General features: G+C 39.5%; 1 protein-coding gene across 1 annotated transcript in view; it reads right to left on the bottom strand.

Annotated features, from left to right (window-relative positions):
- The window catches only part of LOC126175804 (uncharacterized), a 165,348-nt gene that overhangs the window by 18,697 nt on the left and 130,554 nt on the right, over positions 1-16,097 (bottom strand). The window contains exons 7-8 of the mRNA XM_049922789.1: positions 7,355-7,675; positions 1,689-1,988 (exon numbers count right to left, since the gene is read on the bottom strand). Of these exons, the coding sequence (XP_049778746.1) occupies positions 1,689-1,988; positions 7,355-7,675 (621 nt within the window). The remainder of the gene's footprint in view (positions 1-1,688; positions 1,989-7,354; positions 7,676-16,097) is intronic.

Below are 16,097 nucleotides of genomic sequence, written 5' to 3' on the forward strand. Positions count from 1 at the left end.
TCGGACACACAGTATTTAATAACAATGTCATGAATCAATTCAGAATCAAAAAAGTTTTAGCTCGGTTGCATTAAAACTTTGCCTTCTAGAATTTTTAGAACAGGGCTGACAGTAGAAAATGACCTCTGATCTACAACTTAAAAAGACAATGTATTCGTTGTTATTATCATCAAGGTCCTAAAACTTGTTATAACTGTATTAGTTAGTAGGTTTCATCATGTGCTCTAACCAAAACTTTCTAGAATTAATATAATAGATACTTAATCTACTACAAATAAGGCCTTTTTTGTGCCAAATTTAGTTTTCAGTAAATTACTCAAAAACTATTAGAGGTAGCTTAATAGGGTCACGTAGTTATTATTTTTGTGTTGAACTGAAGCATCATACACATTTTCATATTTCTAAGTCCAATATTTAGTGCCTTCAATTTTTTAAAAAATACGCTGATTCTTACCAATATTTGTGGTTAATCACGTTGAGAGTTGCACCAGTTAATTTTGACACACATCTGCACATTATGACCAATTTCTGGTTTCCTAGCTTTATTATTTAGTGCCATTATTTTTTTTCTTAAAACGATGTATTTAGGTAAAAATAATGATCTAATCAATCTAAGACTTGACAGTTTAAACATTATTATACTAAAGCATATTTTGAAAAAGTTTGGAGAAGCATTCTTAACTTTTAATTTCATTCTTAATTATGGTGCAATACTTGGGCTATGCATAGATGGGTTATGGTGACGTGGCACTACTAGCAGTGAACTGGGGTATGTCCTGGCACACTTGCTCGCCTCTGTATCTCTCAAATGATACAGCACTTGTTTCACGACACTAGGCACATGAGCATGTTTTACCTTGTAGCATGTTTTTACATTTGGAAAACCCTTAATTTTAAAGCAGTTTTCATAATTTCAGAAAATGGCTGCAGACCAAATAAGTCTTCTCAGCATCGAAAATAACATCCAACTCTTTAAACAACAACTTCGAAATTTTACTTTTGGGGACATCCTATAAATACTGGATCAATGACAGTCAATTGCTATATGTCAAATATAGAAGTGTCACTTGTAGTTGCAATCAAGAAAGCACTGCATCTTTAGTTAGATTTTTTAATGGAGTTCAGTATGCAGCTCAACAAGTGCTCAAAATTTGCTTTTATTACTCAAAAGTAGTTCATTAATGGATCTACGTTTATGAGTACTAATTCTGTAAGTACCATTCAACATCTCATGTAAGAACACAATAATTCTATTCATTGAGACACAGTAGATGTACTGCACAGATGACATGAAATCACCACTTGCTAAATATTTAAGTGTTACTTGCAGCTTCACACAACCTGGGGCTACATACCTCATATGTGCTTCTGATCTTTGACTGGAGTTTGATACACTACTCAACAAGCACTTAAAATTTGTTTTTGTCATGATAAAATGGTTATGAATGGACTTTCATCTTTGAATGTAAATTATTTTCCAAGTTTATTTGTAACCCCCATTGTCTTGCTGCAGAAAATTCATTTTATGTCCAACATATGCATTTTCTTTTCTTTTATCTAAATGAAGAAGAGTGGGGGAGACATTTTGTAATACTACAGCAGTCAGCTACAATGAACATCACGCAACCTTTTTGCAGCACTGTCAGTTAAGCAAGTGGTGTTACTGTATCGTTTAGTGTGATAAGTACCTGAAAACTGAATGATGGTAGTGGTTGATATTTCATCTTCTTGACTTTTTATCTTTACTGTACATGTCCATTCTCCAAGATCCCTCATTTCCACACTCTTGATACTCAATTGACAGAGACCAGCTTCCATAATGTGTACGTAAGATGTTGCATTTCCAAGAGGTCCAAATACATTTCCATCAGGTTGCTTAAATGAACAGTATTCCATAACATACATAGGTGATACCATCTGACAGCCTATTGTTATACTGTCACCAACACGTGACACAACCACTTCATTTACTGCAATTAAAGGGATTTCTGAAACACATAAAAATTGATTATTGGTGGTAAAAATAAGAACATATGTAATATCATGAAAGAGAAACATAGACACACACACACACACACACACACACACACACACACACACAGAGAGAGAGAGAGAGAGAGAGAGAGAGAGAGAGAGAGAGAGAGAGAGAGAGAGGGGGGGGGGGGGAGGGGGAGAGGGGGAGAGAGAGAGAGAGAGAGAGAGAGAGAGAGAGTTATCTTTCCAGAGCTTCTCTGAAAATTTCCAGAGCTTCTCTGAAAACTGAGGTTTTAAATAATTTCCTTGCACAGCACTTTCTTGCTGCAAATTTTGCCTTAGTAACAGCTGGGTGTTCTCCTGTTGAAATATCAGTGGTTGCCAGAAATATCACATGGCTGCATTCCCGTACGTTATTTGAAGATTGAAAGAATGTATGATGAAATAAAACAAATTATTCAGGTATTTAAGGGACAGGAAAATTTAATTGTGATAGGTGACTGGAATTCAGTAGTAGGAACAGGAGGAGAAGGAAAAGTATTTGGAGTAGATGGGCAGGGGGGAAAGGCATAAAAGAGGAAGCCTCCTGGAAGAATTTTGCACAGAGCATCTTCATTAACACATGTTTTAAGAGTCATGAAATAAGGTTGTATGCATGAAAAAAAGACCTTGAGACAATGGAAGGTTTGAGGTTCAGAGATTTTGGTATCAGATTTTAAACCATAAGACTAAGACATTTCTGGGACAGATGTGAACTCTGGCCAGAATCTATTGGTTATGAGCTGTAGATTAGTTCACTGCAGTTTGCTTTATTTTTTGTCCATTGATCATATTTGATAATGATTTTAGACATGTCACATTGCCATTTTTGTATGGAATAAACAAATATATTAGATATTTGTCATTGATAAAAACTAATGTTGACAGGTAATCAAAAGTAACCAGGTACTGTAGGCACAGTATAGAAACACAAAAACTATTTTTAGTAATAACCAGTGCTTATAAATATTAATAGCCTGCATTAATTTACACAACAGTCTTGCAGACATAAGGAAAGTCTACAAAGTTGAATATTCTCACCTTACTGCCAAAATTCTAATACATGTATAAAAACTGGGGACCAGTTTTTTAGATCATATATGTTAGCCACACTGTAGAAAATATTTAGACAGTTACACATAGTTAAAACTCATATTTGCACCAATACACAGGATCAGGAACACAAGTTTCCACTTTGTATGTAATCTTCTATATTTTCAGCACTACACTTTGTCTTTCTTTTTCCTTATTTCAGAATATTTGTTTCCACAAGAAAAAGCAAATGTTTTATTCTAGTCCCTGCAAGTACTGCTTCACCAAATACCTACATCCATAGATGAGATGTTCAATCGGCTTTCTTTTGAAGGTGCTCATTTCCTTTGTGCTCTTTACACTAAGTAGCAGTCTGTTGTAGAATAAGCTACCAGCATATGTTGGGCCCCTGTCTGTCTTTGCAATTTGTTGCCCTGGATATGGTAATTTTCTCTAGTTCTTGGTGCTGGTCATAAAAATCTCTATTTGGAGGTGCTGTAAAATTTGCTATTAAAAGAAATATTTTCTCATATATGTACAAACTTGCTGGAGTTAATATTTTAAATTCTTTGAATTAGTTTTTGCAGGATTCCTAAGGTGTTAGTTTTGCTATGCATCTGATGGCTTTCTTTTGAAGTTTTAAAATTCCCTGAATGTGTATTTCTGTTGCTCCTCCCCTCACTGGAATACACATGGTAAGATAAGTCCATACCTAGTACATTTCTGTGTCCACCATATACACATATTTTTTCATTAAGAATGTATCTGTACCAATATTTGAACATATTTTATCAATGTGGCTTCCTTAAGAAAAAAATTTGTCCATCTCTATTCCCAGAAACCTACTACCATCCCTTTGTTCTTAGTCTGCACCCACAGTGCTCAGAACAAGAACCTCTGAGGTGTTAGTTCTGTTTGTTTCAAATTTTGGCAAATGATAGTGCACAAAGTGCTTTGTCATACGATTAATATGTGAAACTTCCCTACCTACTGTGATATTCAAGCAACTACGGTGTTTTTCAATGACATAGTGTAATTATTGAGAGTCATTCAAAGCTGGTGAAGCAAGAGCTGATGTGGGTTTTTAGCAATATAAGTGAAGAAGTTCCACGCTTATTTTTGTTCTGAGAATGGGCCATTTCATAAACTATTGACCTGACTTGCACTCAGCTTTTAGTTTAATAATATTCTATTTCAGGATTCTGTCTCAATTTCAACTGCATTACAATGTTAGTGAGGTGAATTTTTATAAACTCAGCTATGTTTTGACAAAAGAAGCAGACTTTAACATGGCAGCAACAGAAGCTATGTATTCTTCAAAACTCATTAGTGATTCATGAATCAGTGTCTCCTCAGCTATCTTCTTGGTATGGCAGACAACTCAAAACCAGTCAGTCATGTAAAATTTGCAGTGGCTTGTCAGCATTGCAATCTCAGTAAGCACAAACTTCTTGTTGTTTTTTGCCATATTACTTTTCACCCAGGCTCATATGTTCTCAGTCAGATTTAAATGAGCATGACATTGAGGAAGCCTGATTAAACTATGCCTTTTACCTTTAGCCTGTTCATCTACCTGGTAGTGTGAAGTTTTGGCTTGTAGAGCAGTAAAGTTCCATTAACTTTACATTGTACATGCTAGGTTCAACTTTATCCCATAGAACATTTCTTTGTATCCGGAGTAAAATATCTGCTTTCCTCCACTGCATTGCTGGAGCTTTATGCATCACAACAGAGTGGTATGGCATTTCATCTATTACTATTGCCAAATTCTGAGGAACATTTTGCAGCAGAACATTATCAGCCCAGCTGATGATTGTGTTCTTGGACAACACTTTTATTGCAAATCATGTATTCAGATGTTCTGCACTGTTGTTATTAATGCAATGTCAACATGAAACACTTGTTCACAATACCTGACAACAACAGAACACTTTAATGCCAGGAAATGTGACTTTACAATGAGAGCTGATGAACATTGATACATTTAATGCATGACACCATGTGGTACTGTTTATTCATAGAATGGCAACAGGGGCACTTTACCAGCAGATTCACTGGTGGTCAGGTAGGGAAAGCTGGCTCGCCATTGGTGTTACCTGCACAATGGTGTTACATCACCCTCTGGTCAGTCAAATGTCAAAAGTTGTGACTAATTTTAAATGCACTATAACTGTTTCATGGAATGGCACACAACTCAAACATTCTTTTTCCCCAAAATACCTTGAGGTGACTTTAGAATGCACCTAAACCCTTAAAATGCATTGCCATAACTACAAAATGAAAGTATCTGCAAGGAATAAACTAAGGGGATCTAACAGGGTTGCACAACCAGCCACTATCCAGACTACTATATTGGCATTTTGCTTTTCTTCAGGAGAATATGCAGCACCCGTCTGGCATAACTTCTGCCATGTTAGCCAGTGGACACTGCCCCGAATGAGATGCGTCACATAATTACTGGATGCTTGAGACCAACTAAAGTGGAGGAGCTACATGTACCAGTAGGCATAGCAGAAAAAGTTTTGTAACAAATACCCACAATGATATAATCCACATGCTAAACATGTGAGAAAACAGAGTAGATGATGCTCCTCTAGGCTGGAGAAAACCTAAAGATGAGCTACCCCCGGTCATAATAAGAACTGATGCACTTGGAAGTCCCTCAACAGACTGTGAACTGGTGTTGGGTGATGTAAAGTAAATCTTGGAAATTGCCATTGGTGCTCATCATCATGTACCAAAGAAAATCTAATGATGGCCAACTCTAATGCCTTGGAAATAACCCGTTTTGGGCAAAAACTATTTAATTGAATGTTTGTTAGTTTTTCTGCCCTTGAATGTATTTATGCCTTGGATGTAGCCCACTTGTAGGTAAAAGTGATTTAATTACTGTTGTGTCTGTCTACTTCCATGTTTAATGCATTAATGTCTATGGTCCACGCAATCATATTTATAATTATTGAGCTTTTTGTTACCTCCAGTGGAACTGATGCCTTTGACACAAATTAAAAAAATATATGAAAGAGCCTCTCTTACAACATATCCAGATAAGTAATCCCTGTTATGGTAGCTTCAGCAAAAGCAATAGCCCATAAACTTGACAACATGACACAGTGCAGGAAACATATACTTTTGAGAACCTCCTTGATATCACACTGGTTCATACGGATGTTTTGACCCTTTAGATATGAACATTATGGGTATTTATCTGCCCACTTAAATGAAAGGTAACCTCATCACTGAACACCTCATGATCAAGAAAGTCATCTTCTCACTGAAACACTTCAACTGCAACGCACTATAGTCATCTGGCCTTTAAGTGTGAACCAACTGTACCTGGCATGGGTACATGTGTAAATATTTTTTTTAAATATTCATAGTGTCATCTGTCACAACTGAAGTTAAAGACTTGCTTTCCAAACAGACTTCTTAGGACTATGATGGTAATATGTTCTGATGTGGTCAACATCCTCTTCAGACTTTTTGGCCATCCTGTGCTTTTGCATTTACACACACATTCAGTTGTTTTGAATTGCCTCTATCACTGGCAGAGGTCTTTTTTTCACATGAGGGATCACTATCAAACTTTAAACAAACACATATTGAACTAAAATTATAGATTCAATCTCAGCAAAGATCAGATCACAAAAAGGTTTATACTCAGCAGTTGCCATTTTATGTGTATGTGGAAGTACAAGTGGGAAAACAATAGGGCAGTACTTGCACTTGAGCTTATATAAAACTGTTTGAGTTACTCTTTAATTGTGACCTTGAACCAAGACTCTGCAATATTTGCAGTTGATGCTATTAAAATTTATAACTGGGACATTCTCTTATGAACACCATGCACATTACAAAAGTAGCCTGCAATGGGAGCCTCTACCTGTGAAAATGTAACTTGACTCGGTCTACATCCAGACTCTACAGAACAAGATGTGAGAAAGAAAGAAATGCTTCCTAGTATTAAGATAAGCTTCCAGCCACAGAAGAATATTACCATTAATACCATAACATGTAAGATCCATGAATACTATTTTATAGTCTTTGGCAACATCATAGAATATTTAACTGCATGACAAATTTACATTTGCTAAGGAGACATCAGTCATATAATCATCATATTACCAAAGATGATATATCAGTAGAATCTTTCTATTGGTTAATGATTTTTATAAATTATTTAGGGGAATCTTATTGAAATTTTTCATGCCAGAGTAATGTACTGAAACTTTTCAATGAAGATAAAGGAAGCATTTAATGAATACTGTCATTACTTTCTGTACATGAATAGATTAAAATATCCACTCACTTGTCACTTTCACCTGAATCTGTGATGCATAAATTGTGTTGGTTGGCCTCAGTGTCTTCATTTGACATTTCCAAATTCCAGATTCTTCCTCAGTTGCAGCAAACAGTGTCCCTCCACAGTCACCTGCATCAAGACTAAAACCATCATATTTCCACATTTCTGTACTGTTGTAAATCCCTTCTTTTGTGTCAAGCACAATTGTTGAACCATTTGGATGAACCAGTGAACATTCACTTATTGGTGTCTCAACACGGCATTTCAATGTCAGTGGTTGCCCCAAGAGTACAACAGTGTTACCAATATCCCATACTTGAATTTTTTCTGAAAAAAAATAAATAAAATGCATTTCATGTAGCATCCAAGGAACATGGCTTGCAGCAGAAATAACCACTTTCAAAACTAGAAGTTTGAAACAATCAAAAATTTCAGCAATGGTAAATTGGATGATTATGAATAATCTGTAAATTTATAAAGTTATTACTTTAAAACTGTTGTCAAAGATATTTTCTGTTCAATAAATACATTTCATATGATATAATGATCCTATTTATCAATTAACTAGAAAAAGATAATCAAATATATAATTGTTCTATTATCTTATGACAATGCTTATGATATAACCCTTTCAACAAAGACTTGTTATTCAGAAATTACACACAACAGTTAAAATTGTCATGAGTAGAATTATTGTTTGTCTGTTTGTGTTCTCAATTAAATTATCTTCATACCATAATTTATAACTGTATGATTTTGTTCTGAAAAATGTGTAAATTAATCCTTCAAAAATAATGTATTCAAACAATGGAAAATTGAGAATGCAATAACACTAATATGAAAAAGATATACTGCAATTCACCATATGGAGGAGGCATCAAGCGACAGACAGGCACTCCATTTTTTCTGTTTGGATGCCTTTAGAAGGTGTTCTGATACCTGAAGCCAATCATTAATTAAATAAAAGAATTGAACTTCACAACTTCTCCTGTTTTTTACATCAGACGTTGAAAAAGAGCACTAGATATTTTTAGGTATTGGACTAAGTCCTTCATCAGACAGAGACAAAGCAAAACATGCACACATTCACACATGCACAACTCACATGCATATGGCCAGTGTTGTCTCCAGACACTAGGTGGGTGGAGAAGGATTGGGGAGGTGAAGGGCAGAGGAGAAAAAGAGAGAAGAGGAAAGGACTTGCAGGTACACCAATTCAATTCGGATGTAGTGTAGAACCATAGTGGGAGCAGCACGTGCAGGACAGGGACTAGTCAAGGTTGAGGCAATGGCAGTTACAGGAATGTAGGATGTGTTGTAGGGAGAGTTACTGCCTGTGTAATTCAGAAAAGGCTCTGAAACAGATGTTGATAACAAGAACATTTTGTTGGGCAGCATGCTCAGCAATTCGGTGGTCCAGCTGTCTCTTGGCCACCATTTGGAAATGGCCATTTATGCAAAGAGACAACTTGTTTGAGGTCATGCTTCTGTATAATGCAGCACAGTGATCACAACTAAGTTGATATCACATTGTTCCTTTGACAGTTGACCTTGCTGTTGATGTTTGTGACAGGACTAGAGTAGAAGGTAGTGGAAGAATGTATGGGACAAGTCTTGCATTTAGATCCAGTCCAGGAATATTAGATAAGGGGAAAGGGGTTGGGAACTGGGGTGGAATAGGGACAAACAAGGATATTGTGTAGGTTTGGTGGATGGTGGAATACCACTATGGAAGGAATGGGGCAGATAATGGAGAGGATATTTCTGATTTCAGTGCATGATGAGAGGAAGTTGAAACTCTGGAGAATAATGTGATACAGTTGCTCCCATCCTATTTGGTACTGAGTCATGAGGGAGTGCTTCTTTGTGGCCAGACAGTGTGCATGTGGAGGATGGTAGCTGACTGGGGAGACAAGGCACGGGAGATCTGTTTCTGGACAATGTTGGGAGGGTAATTAAAGTATGTGAAAGCCTCAATGAGACCCTTGGTATATTTGGAAAGGGACTACTTGTCACTATAGATGTGATGACCACAGGTGGCTAGGGTGTATGAAGGGGACTTCTTGATGTTGAATGGGTGGGTGCTGTCAAAGGGGTGATATTGTTGGTCATTATTAGGTCTGATGTGGATGAGTGTACTGATGTAGCCATGGTTGAAGTGGAAGTTGACTTCAAGGCAGGTGGCTTGTTGGGCTGAGGAGGACAAGATGCAATGAATGGGGAAAAATGTTTTGGGGTTTCGGAGGAATGTTGATAGGGTGTCCTCAGCCTCAGTCCACATCATGAAGATGACATAAGTGAATCTCAATCAGGTGAGGAATTTGGAATTCTGGATGATTAGGAAGGACACCTTTAGATGGTTCTTAAATAGGTTGTCAAGTGTTGCCATGTAGCTGCCCATTGCTGTACCATGGATTTGATTGTAAATGAAGCCTTCACAGAAGGAATAATAGTGGGTGGGGCTATTGTTCTTCGTTGTGACCACAAAAGAAGTTTTAGGTTTGGAGTTATTTTGGTGCTGGAAGGGTAGTGTTCAATAGTAGCAAGGGCACTGGGGACACTAGTGTAGAGAGATGTGGCATCAACGATGAAGAGCAGAATGCCGGGTGGTAAAGGAACACGAACTATGGAGATTCAGTAGACAAAATAGTTAGTGTGTTTTATATACACTGTTGGAAAAAAATTAGTACACTTGAAAAGATGATGTTGATTTTGACCCGATGATGGCATATGACTCCTGGAGTCTGGCATTGGTTTTAGTGTTGTCCACCAAGAGACAGCATAGTGGAATAGCTACCAGAGCACCATCTGTGTCTACCCTCTAATAGGGAATGCTCACAGACCAAAGGCTCAGTGTGGTGCAAAAGTGTGAAGCAAGCAGGCAACCATGCCATAGAAAAGTATTTATGCTTCCTGACAGCCAACTGAACAAGTTTGAAAGGCCAAATTGTGACTATCCGAGAGGCAGCATGGTTCTTTTGGACAATTTCCACACAAAAGTTGGACATGCTGCATTTTTGGAACAATGCTGGTATCAGTGATCACATGAACATTCTGACACCTGTAGACAAGGTTCTGGACATCCACACAGCACAGACACCTGCCATGATCATTGTATTTTAATGGCAGCAATGCGAGATCAGACAGCTACCACAGCACAGATAAGAGGGCTTGTGAGCCAAGACATGTCAACATGAGCTATTGCAAATCAATTATTAGCAGTGGGACTACAGACATGCATACTTCTAGCTTGTCTTCCACTCATGCCAAAGCATCAATATGCATGGCTCAACTGGTGTCATCAGAGGATGACTTGGGAGATAGACTGGTGCACTGTGTTCTTCAGCCATGAAAGCAGATTCTGTCTGCATGCAAGTGGTTGTTGTTTAGACGTACTATGTGTATAGACCTGGGAAGCACTGTTTCATATTCATCCAAGACACACTGGCTTACGGTCTGGGGTGTGATAAGTTACAACTCTTGTTCACCTTTGGTTTTTCTAGAGGGTACACTAATCAGCACGTAGTATATGCAGAATGTTTTTAGACACAATACTTTATTGTGCTTGCAATAGGAAGGTGAAGTGTTGCTCTACCAGGATAATGCTCACCCACACACTGCCCATGAAACTCAATGTGCTCTGCAAGACGTGCAGCAACTTCCCCGGCCAGCACAACCTCCGGACTTGTCTCCAATTAAGCGCATGTGAGATATGATGGGACAAGAAGTGACCCATACCACTTGTCAGCCAACAACTGTTACAGAACTATGTGGACAGGTTGAGCAGGTGTACCATAACATATCCCAAGACAGTATTCACCATCTGTATGATCTACTGGATGCCACAGTCAGTACCTCCATTGCCACCCAGGGGGCTACACTACATACTAATGTGGGTGTTTCAGTATGAGTCAATACCTGGTACCTCAGAACTGCTTGTGTTATTGATCTGTAAATGTAACCATATCATGTACTCCATATGTACGCACTGCTGCAACTGTAAATTTTGAATGAATTGGAAACCTCTAAAGGGTGTATTAACTTTTTTTTTCTAGCATTGTATGAGAGTAGGTTAGGGTAAAAGGCTGGGGCTGTTCATACACCAGGGCAGAGAGGCAGCAGCCAGCCACAATGAGGTGTCCTGAGTGGTTTGGTTAATGTAATTTCTGAAATATTTAGAATGTAGGCAAGTGAGGAGTGTTGAGGGTGAGATGGGAGACATACTCATGGGAGAGATTCTGGGATGGATTTGAGAAGGGACTGGAGATCTTGCTGGATTTCTGGAGAGTGATCACTGTTGCAGGGCTTGTAGATGGACGTATCTGAAAGCTGGAAGAGACCCTCTGTCAGATAACACCTGCATTTCATAATTACATTATCCTTAGTGACACATCTAATGCATCACTGACACAAGAAATTTTCACAGATTAAAATATGCAATTAAACTTCTTTACCAGAAAGGTAATGATCATCCAGTTTCCATACGGACATGTTTTTCCAAAATATTCCAAAAAGTAATGTACTCAAGAATAATTTAAGATTTAAGAAGGAACAATTTACTTACCACTTCACAGTTTGGATTCCAGAATTGTTGTTCAATTCAGAATAATATAATGAAGGCATGACAATGTTGCTACTCAACTTGGTCAGCACAGTACTTCACGCTGATAGTAACTTGGTAGCAACAGGGTAATAGAACCCCACAAATGGGATTAACTCACCACATGAACTGAACTACTGGAAGTGGAGCACCAGTACCCACAGACACATGAGCATGAATAACTCAGCATGCAGTTGATGCGAACTGCTAATAACTGAGCACACAACAACTCTCAGCATGAGCACTAGGCTAGGTCCACAGCAGTCTAACTCCACGTGAGCACGGGCCTGCTCCACTTACTGCTGCTCACAAACAATTATTAACACCAGTGGCTCTGCACATATAATGTGATGTGTGCAACATCTATGGCAGGTTCCTGAACAACTCCACTGTTCTACCCATGTCATTCTTCTGCCTTCCATTGGGATGTCCACTAGTGTGGATTCTAAATCCCTTCCCCCTGAAAAGGCAAAAATTGCCAGGCTTGGGTTGCGACCTTTGGGGCTGAACTGTAGAGAGCATCAGAGAACCTGGCAGTTTACCAACTACCGAAGGAGGCAACAGCGACACTGCTTGTCCTGCCAGAAAAGTGGAAGGGGATGAAGGCTGTGGCAACAATGAGTCCACCGGTAGTAGTGAGGAAGTGGTTGCCTCCATCAATAAAGGAGGGGAGGAGACAAATGGGGAAGGGGAGGGTCGGAATCCATGGGCTCCAATGGCAGATGGAGGCATGAGCCACACTGGGGCATGAGGTGACAGGAGGAAGCTGGAGGTGTGGAGAGGGTGGCAACAGTGATGGAAGCTGCTGCAAATGGGAGCTTGCACCTGGAATAATACTGTAACCAACTCTGCCACTCAGCTGACTGGAAGACCATAGTGGCAACACTCCAAAAGAGTCTTGGCCCAACTGACTAATGTGATGAGTGGGCTGCCCGCACCAACATCCACTGCAAACAAATGCCATCCTTTGCAGTTCATCATGATACCCAGCAGCCACTATGACTGCTGGCTGAAGAAGTGGCCCAAATAGCAACCTCAGGAAAAAAACATGGCAGGCCACAGTGGTCCATTGTATTTGATTCAGGGTGCAACAAATATTCTGCCAGACTGCACCCACTGCATCGTGTCACCCAGTACATCACCAGAAAACTCAGCAATGAGTCATAGCAGTAAGAGACACATACAGCCTATTCCCTCTGGGTCTTGAATGTATGCACAAGGCATACATTCCACATCTAAGTTAGAAGCCGTGTGAAATAGATAGGTACTCAGATGCCATATAACATTGAAGGTGCAAAAGTCTTCAAACATAACTGTGACTCTTACATGACTCCTCAATGCAAAAGTAAATGACAATGCACGACCGGTGGCAGTCAATGGTGTGAATGACAGCTTGGTCTCATACAGCAAATTTGGCAATGCATTGAGCACCAACAACCACATGCTGCCCAAAAGTGGACACACGAAATAAATGTGTACACTATCCCAAGGGTGCTCTGGAACTGGCCAAGGAGAGAAGTGACACGGCCTGGTTCCAAGCACAAACCCTGTGAGCTGATGTCCAATGCTATGATCGATGACTGGCCAATAGACTTGACATTGCACTAGCACCTTCACTTGGGTCATTCCCTAGTGTGACACATGCAGCAACTAGAGATTGTGAGGACTCAGTGCTGTGAGACAACCATTCAAACAGCACTGGTCCTCTGTGGCTAGCATGAGGACCACCTGGACACCACTGTGATGAGCATGGATGAGAAAAAATGTACACCATGATGGATCCATACATGATGAGACACATTCCAGCCATCCCATCTCGACCACCAAAACAATTTTCCAGAAAAGTGGGTCAGCAGCCACAGCAATCATGAACTCTCATACTCTCAATGGCAATTCATACAAGATTTGCTGCAAGGCATCACCCAAAGCGAACAAAAGAGCCTCTTGCCTGTCGAATTCTGGACTGGACCTCACTGGTAGCTGTGAGAATACAGCAGTATTTGCATGCTGGTTGGTGGAGCAGTAACGAATGTCATAAGAATAGTTACAGAGAAATGCTGCAATCAGTGGGCAACTATCTGGCAGCTTTGAACAAGGGCCAAATACAAAAACCAAATGCTTATTGTCAGTGATGAGGAGGAACCTCACCCCATACAGGAAAACATAGAACTTTTTGATACGGCAAATAAAAACTGGAACCTCCTTTTGCACTTGTGAATAGTTCAGTTGTGCAGTGGAAGTGTCTTTGAAGCATAAGTGGTGGGTGTTCAGTGCCACCCATGTTCCGGTGGGACATGACTGTACCAATACTGTAGTGGGATATGTCATACGACAGGGTAAAAAAGGACAGCCAGGGAGCAGAACATAACTGCTGCTTGAGACAGTGAAAAACCTGTTGGCAATCTGCAGACCAGACAAACTTAATGCCCTTCTGACAAAGCCAGTTAAGAGACTGGGAGATGTGTGCAGTCTGGGAAATGGACTGAAAATATTATGAAACCTTAGACAAAAAAAAACTGGAGCTCCTTCAAGTTCTTCAGCATTGATAGGTTGACAATGGCCTTGATGTTGTCATCTGTGGGGTTGAGACTTACAAAGTATGTGACCCAAAAAACTGCACTTTTCCAGCTTGTAATGAATGCCATTATCCAGGAGGCATTGGAAAACTGACTGAAGGTTATATAAATGCTACTCCCAAGTAGCGCCTGTGGCCCAGATGTCATCAAGTTAATTAAATCAACAGGGAATCTCCTGACTCAATTGCTCCAAATATCATTGGTGAACTCTTGGTACAGACAAGACTCCAAAAGGCAAGCAATTAAACTGATAAAGCCCAAAGGGTGTGCTGAGGACCAGGAAATTCCAAGAAACTGTGTCCAAAGGCAACCAAAAGGAAACACCTTGCGAGTCAATGCTGGGAAAATACTGGCAGCCCAATGACTTCACCAACAACTCCACCTGCCATAGAATGGGATACGAATCCACAACACATTGTACACTGGCCATCTTTTTAAAGTCACTGCTGAGCTGCACGGCACTATTAGGCTTCTCAATTACCACCAAAGTAATGGCCTACTGAGTCAATGAAATAGGAGAAACAATACTCTGATCCTACCAATGCTATACTGAAGTGCCAAAGAAACTGGTATAGGCATGCATATTCAAATTCAGAGATATGTGAACAGACAGAATACGACACTGCAGTCGGCAATGCCCATGTAAGACAACAAGTGTCTGGCGCAATTGTAAGATTGGTTACTGCAGCTACAATAGCAGGTTATCAAGATGTAAGTGAGTTTGAATGTGGTGTTATAGTCAGCACATGAGCAATAGGACACTGCATCTCCAAGGTAGCGATGAAGTGGAGATTTTCCTGTATGACCATTTCATGAGTGTACTGTGAATATCAGGAATCTGGTAAAACATCAAATCTCCAACATCACTTTGGCCAGAAAAACATACTGCAAAAAAGGGACCAACAATGACTAAAGAGAATTGTTCAACATGACAGACATGCAAACTTTCAGCAAATTGCTGCAGATTTCAATGCTGGCCATCAACAAGTGTCATCTTGTGAACCATTCAACAAAACATCATTGATATAGGCTTTCAGAGCCAAAGGCCCACTTGTGTACCCTTGATGAGTGCATGACACAAATCTTTATGCCTCACTTTACCCCATCAATACCAACATTGGACTTTTGATGACTGGAAACATGTTTCCTGGTTGGATGAGTCTTGTTTCAAATTGAATCGAGCAGATGGAAGTGGGACGTGGACAGGTATGGAGAATACCTCATGAATCCATGAACCCTGCATGTCCGCTGGGGACTGTTCAAACTGGTGGAGGCTCTGTAATGGTGTTGGGTGTTATGATGTATCATGCAGCGTAACTTGCTGTGACAGTGCGAGAGAGAGACAAAGATATTGTTTATTACTCTGTGGCGGTCAGCGCTCACATAATTATTCTTAGGATATAGTTTTTTTTTGTTTTGTTCTTGTTAAGAGTAATTTGAGGAGAGGAGAGCCATTCTTGTGATGTAAAAATCGACGCCATTGCGAGTTTGTGATTCATATTGTAAAATATAAGTGCATATGGAAGGAAATCAGTTAATAGAACAATAAAAATATTGTTCATTTCAAGAAGGT

This window comes from Schistocerca cancellata, chromosome 3, assembly GCF_023864275.1.
Source record: "Schistocerca cancellata isolate TAMUIC-IGC-003103 chromosome 3, iqSchCanc2.1, whole genome shotgun sequence".
In the NCBI taxonomy this organism is placed as follows: domain Eukaryota; kingdom Metazoa; phylum Arthropoda; class Insecta; order Orthoptera; family Acrididae; genus Schistocerca; species Schistocerca cancellata.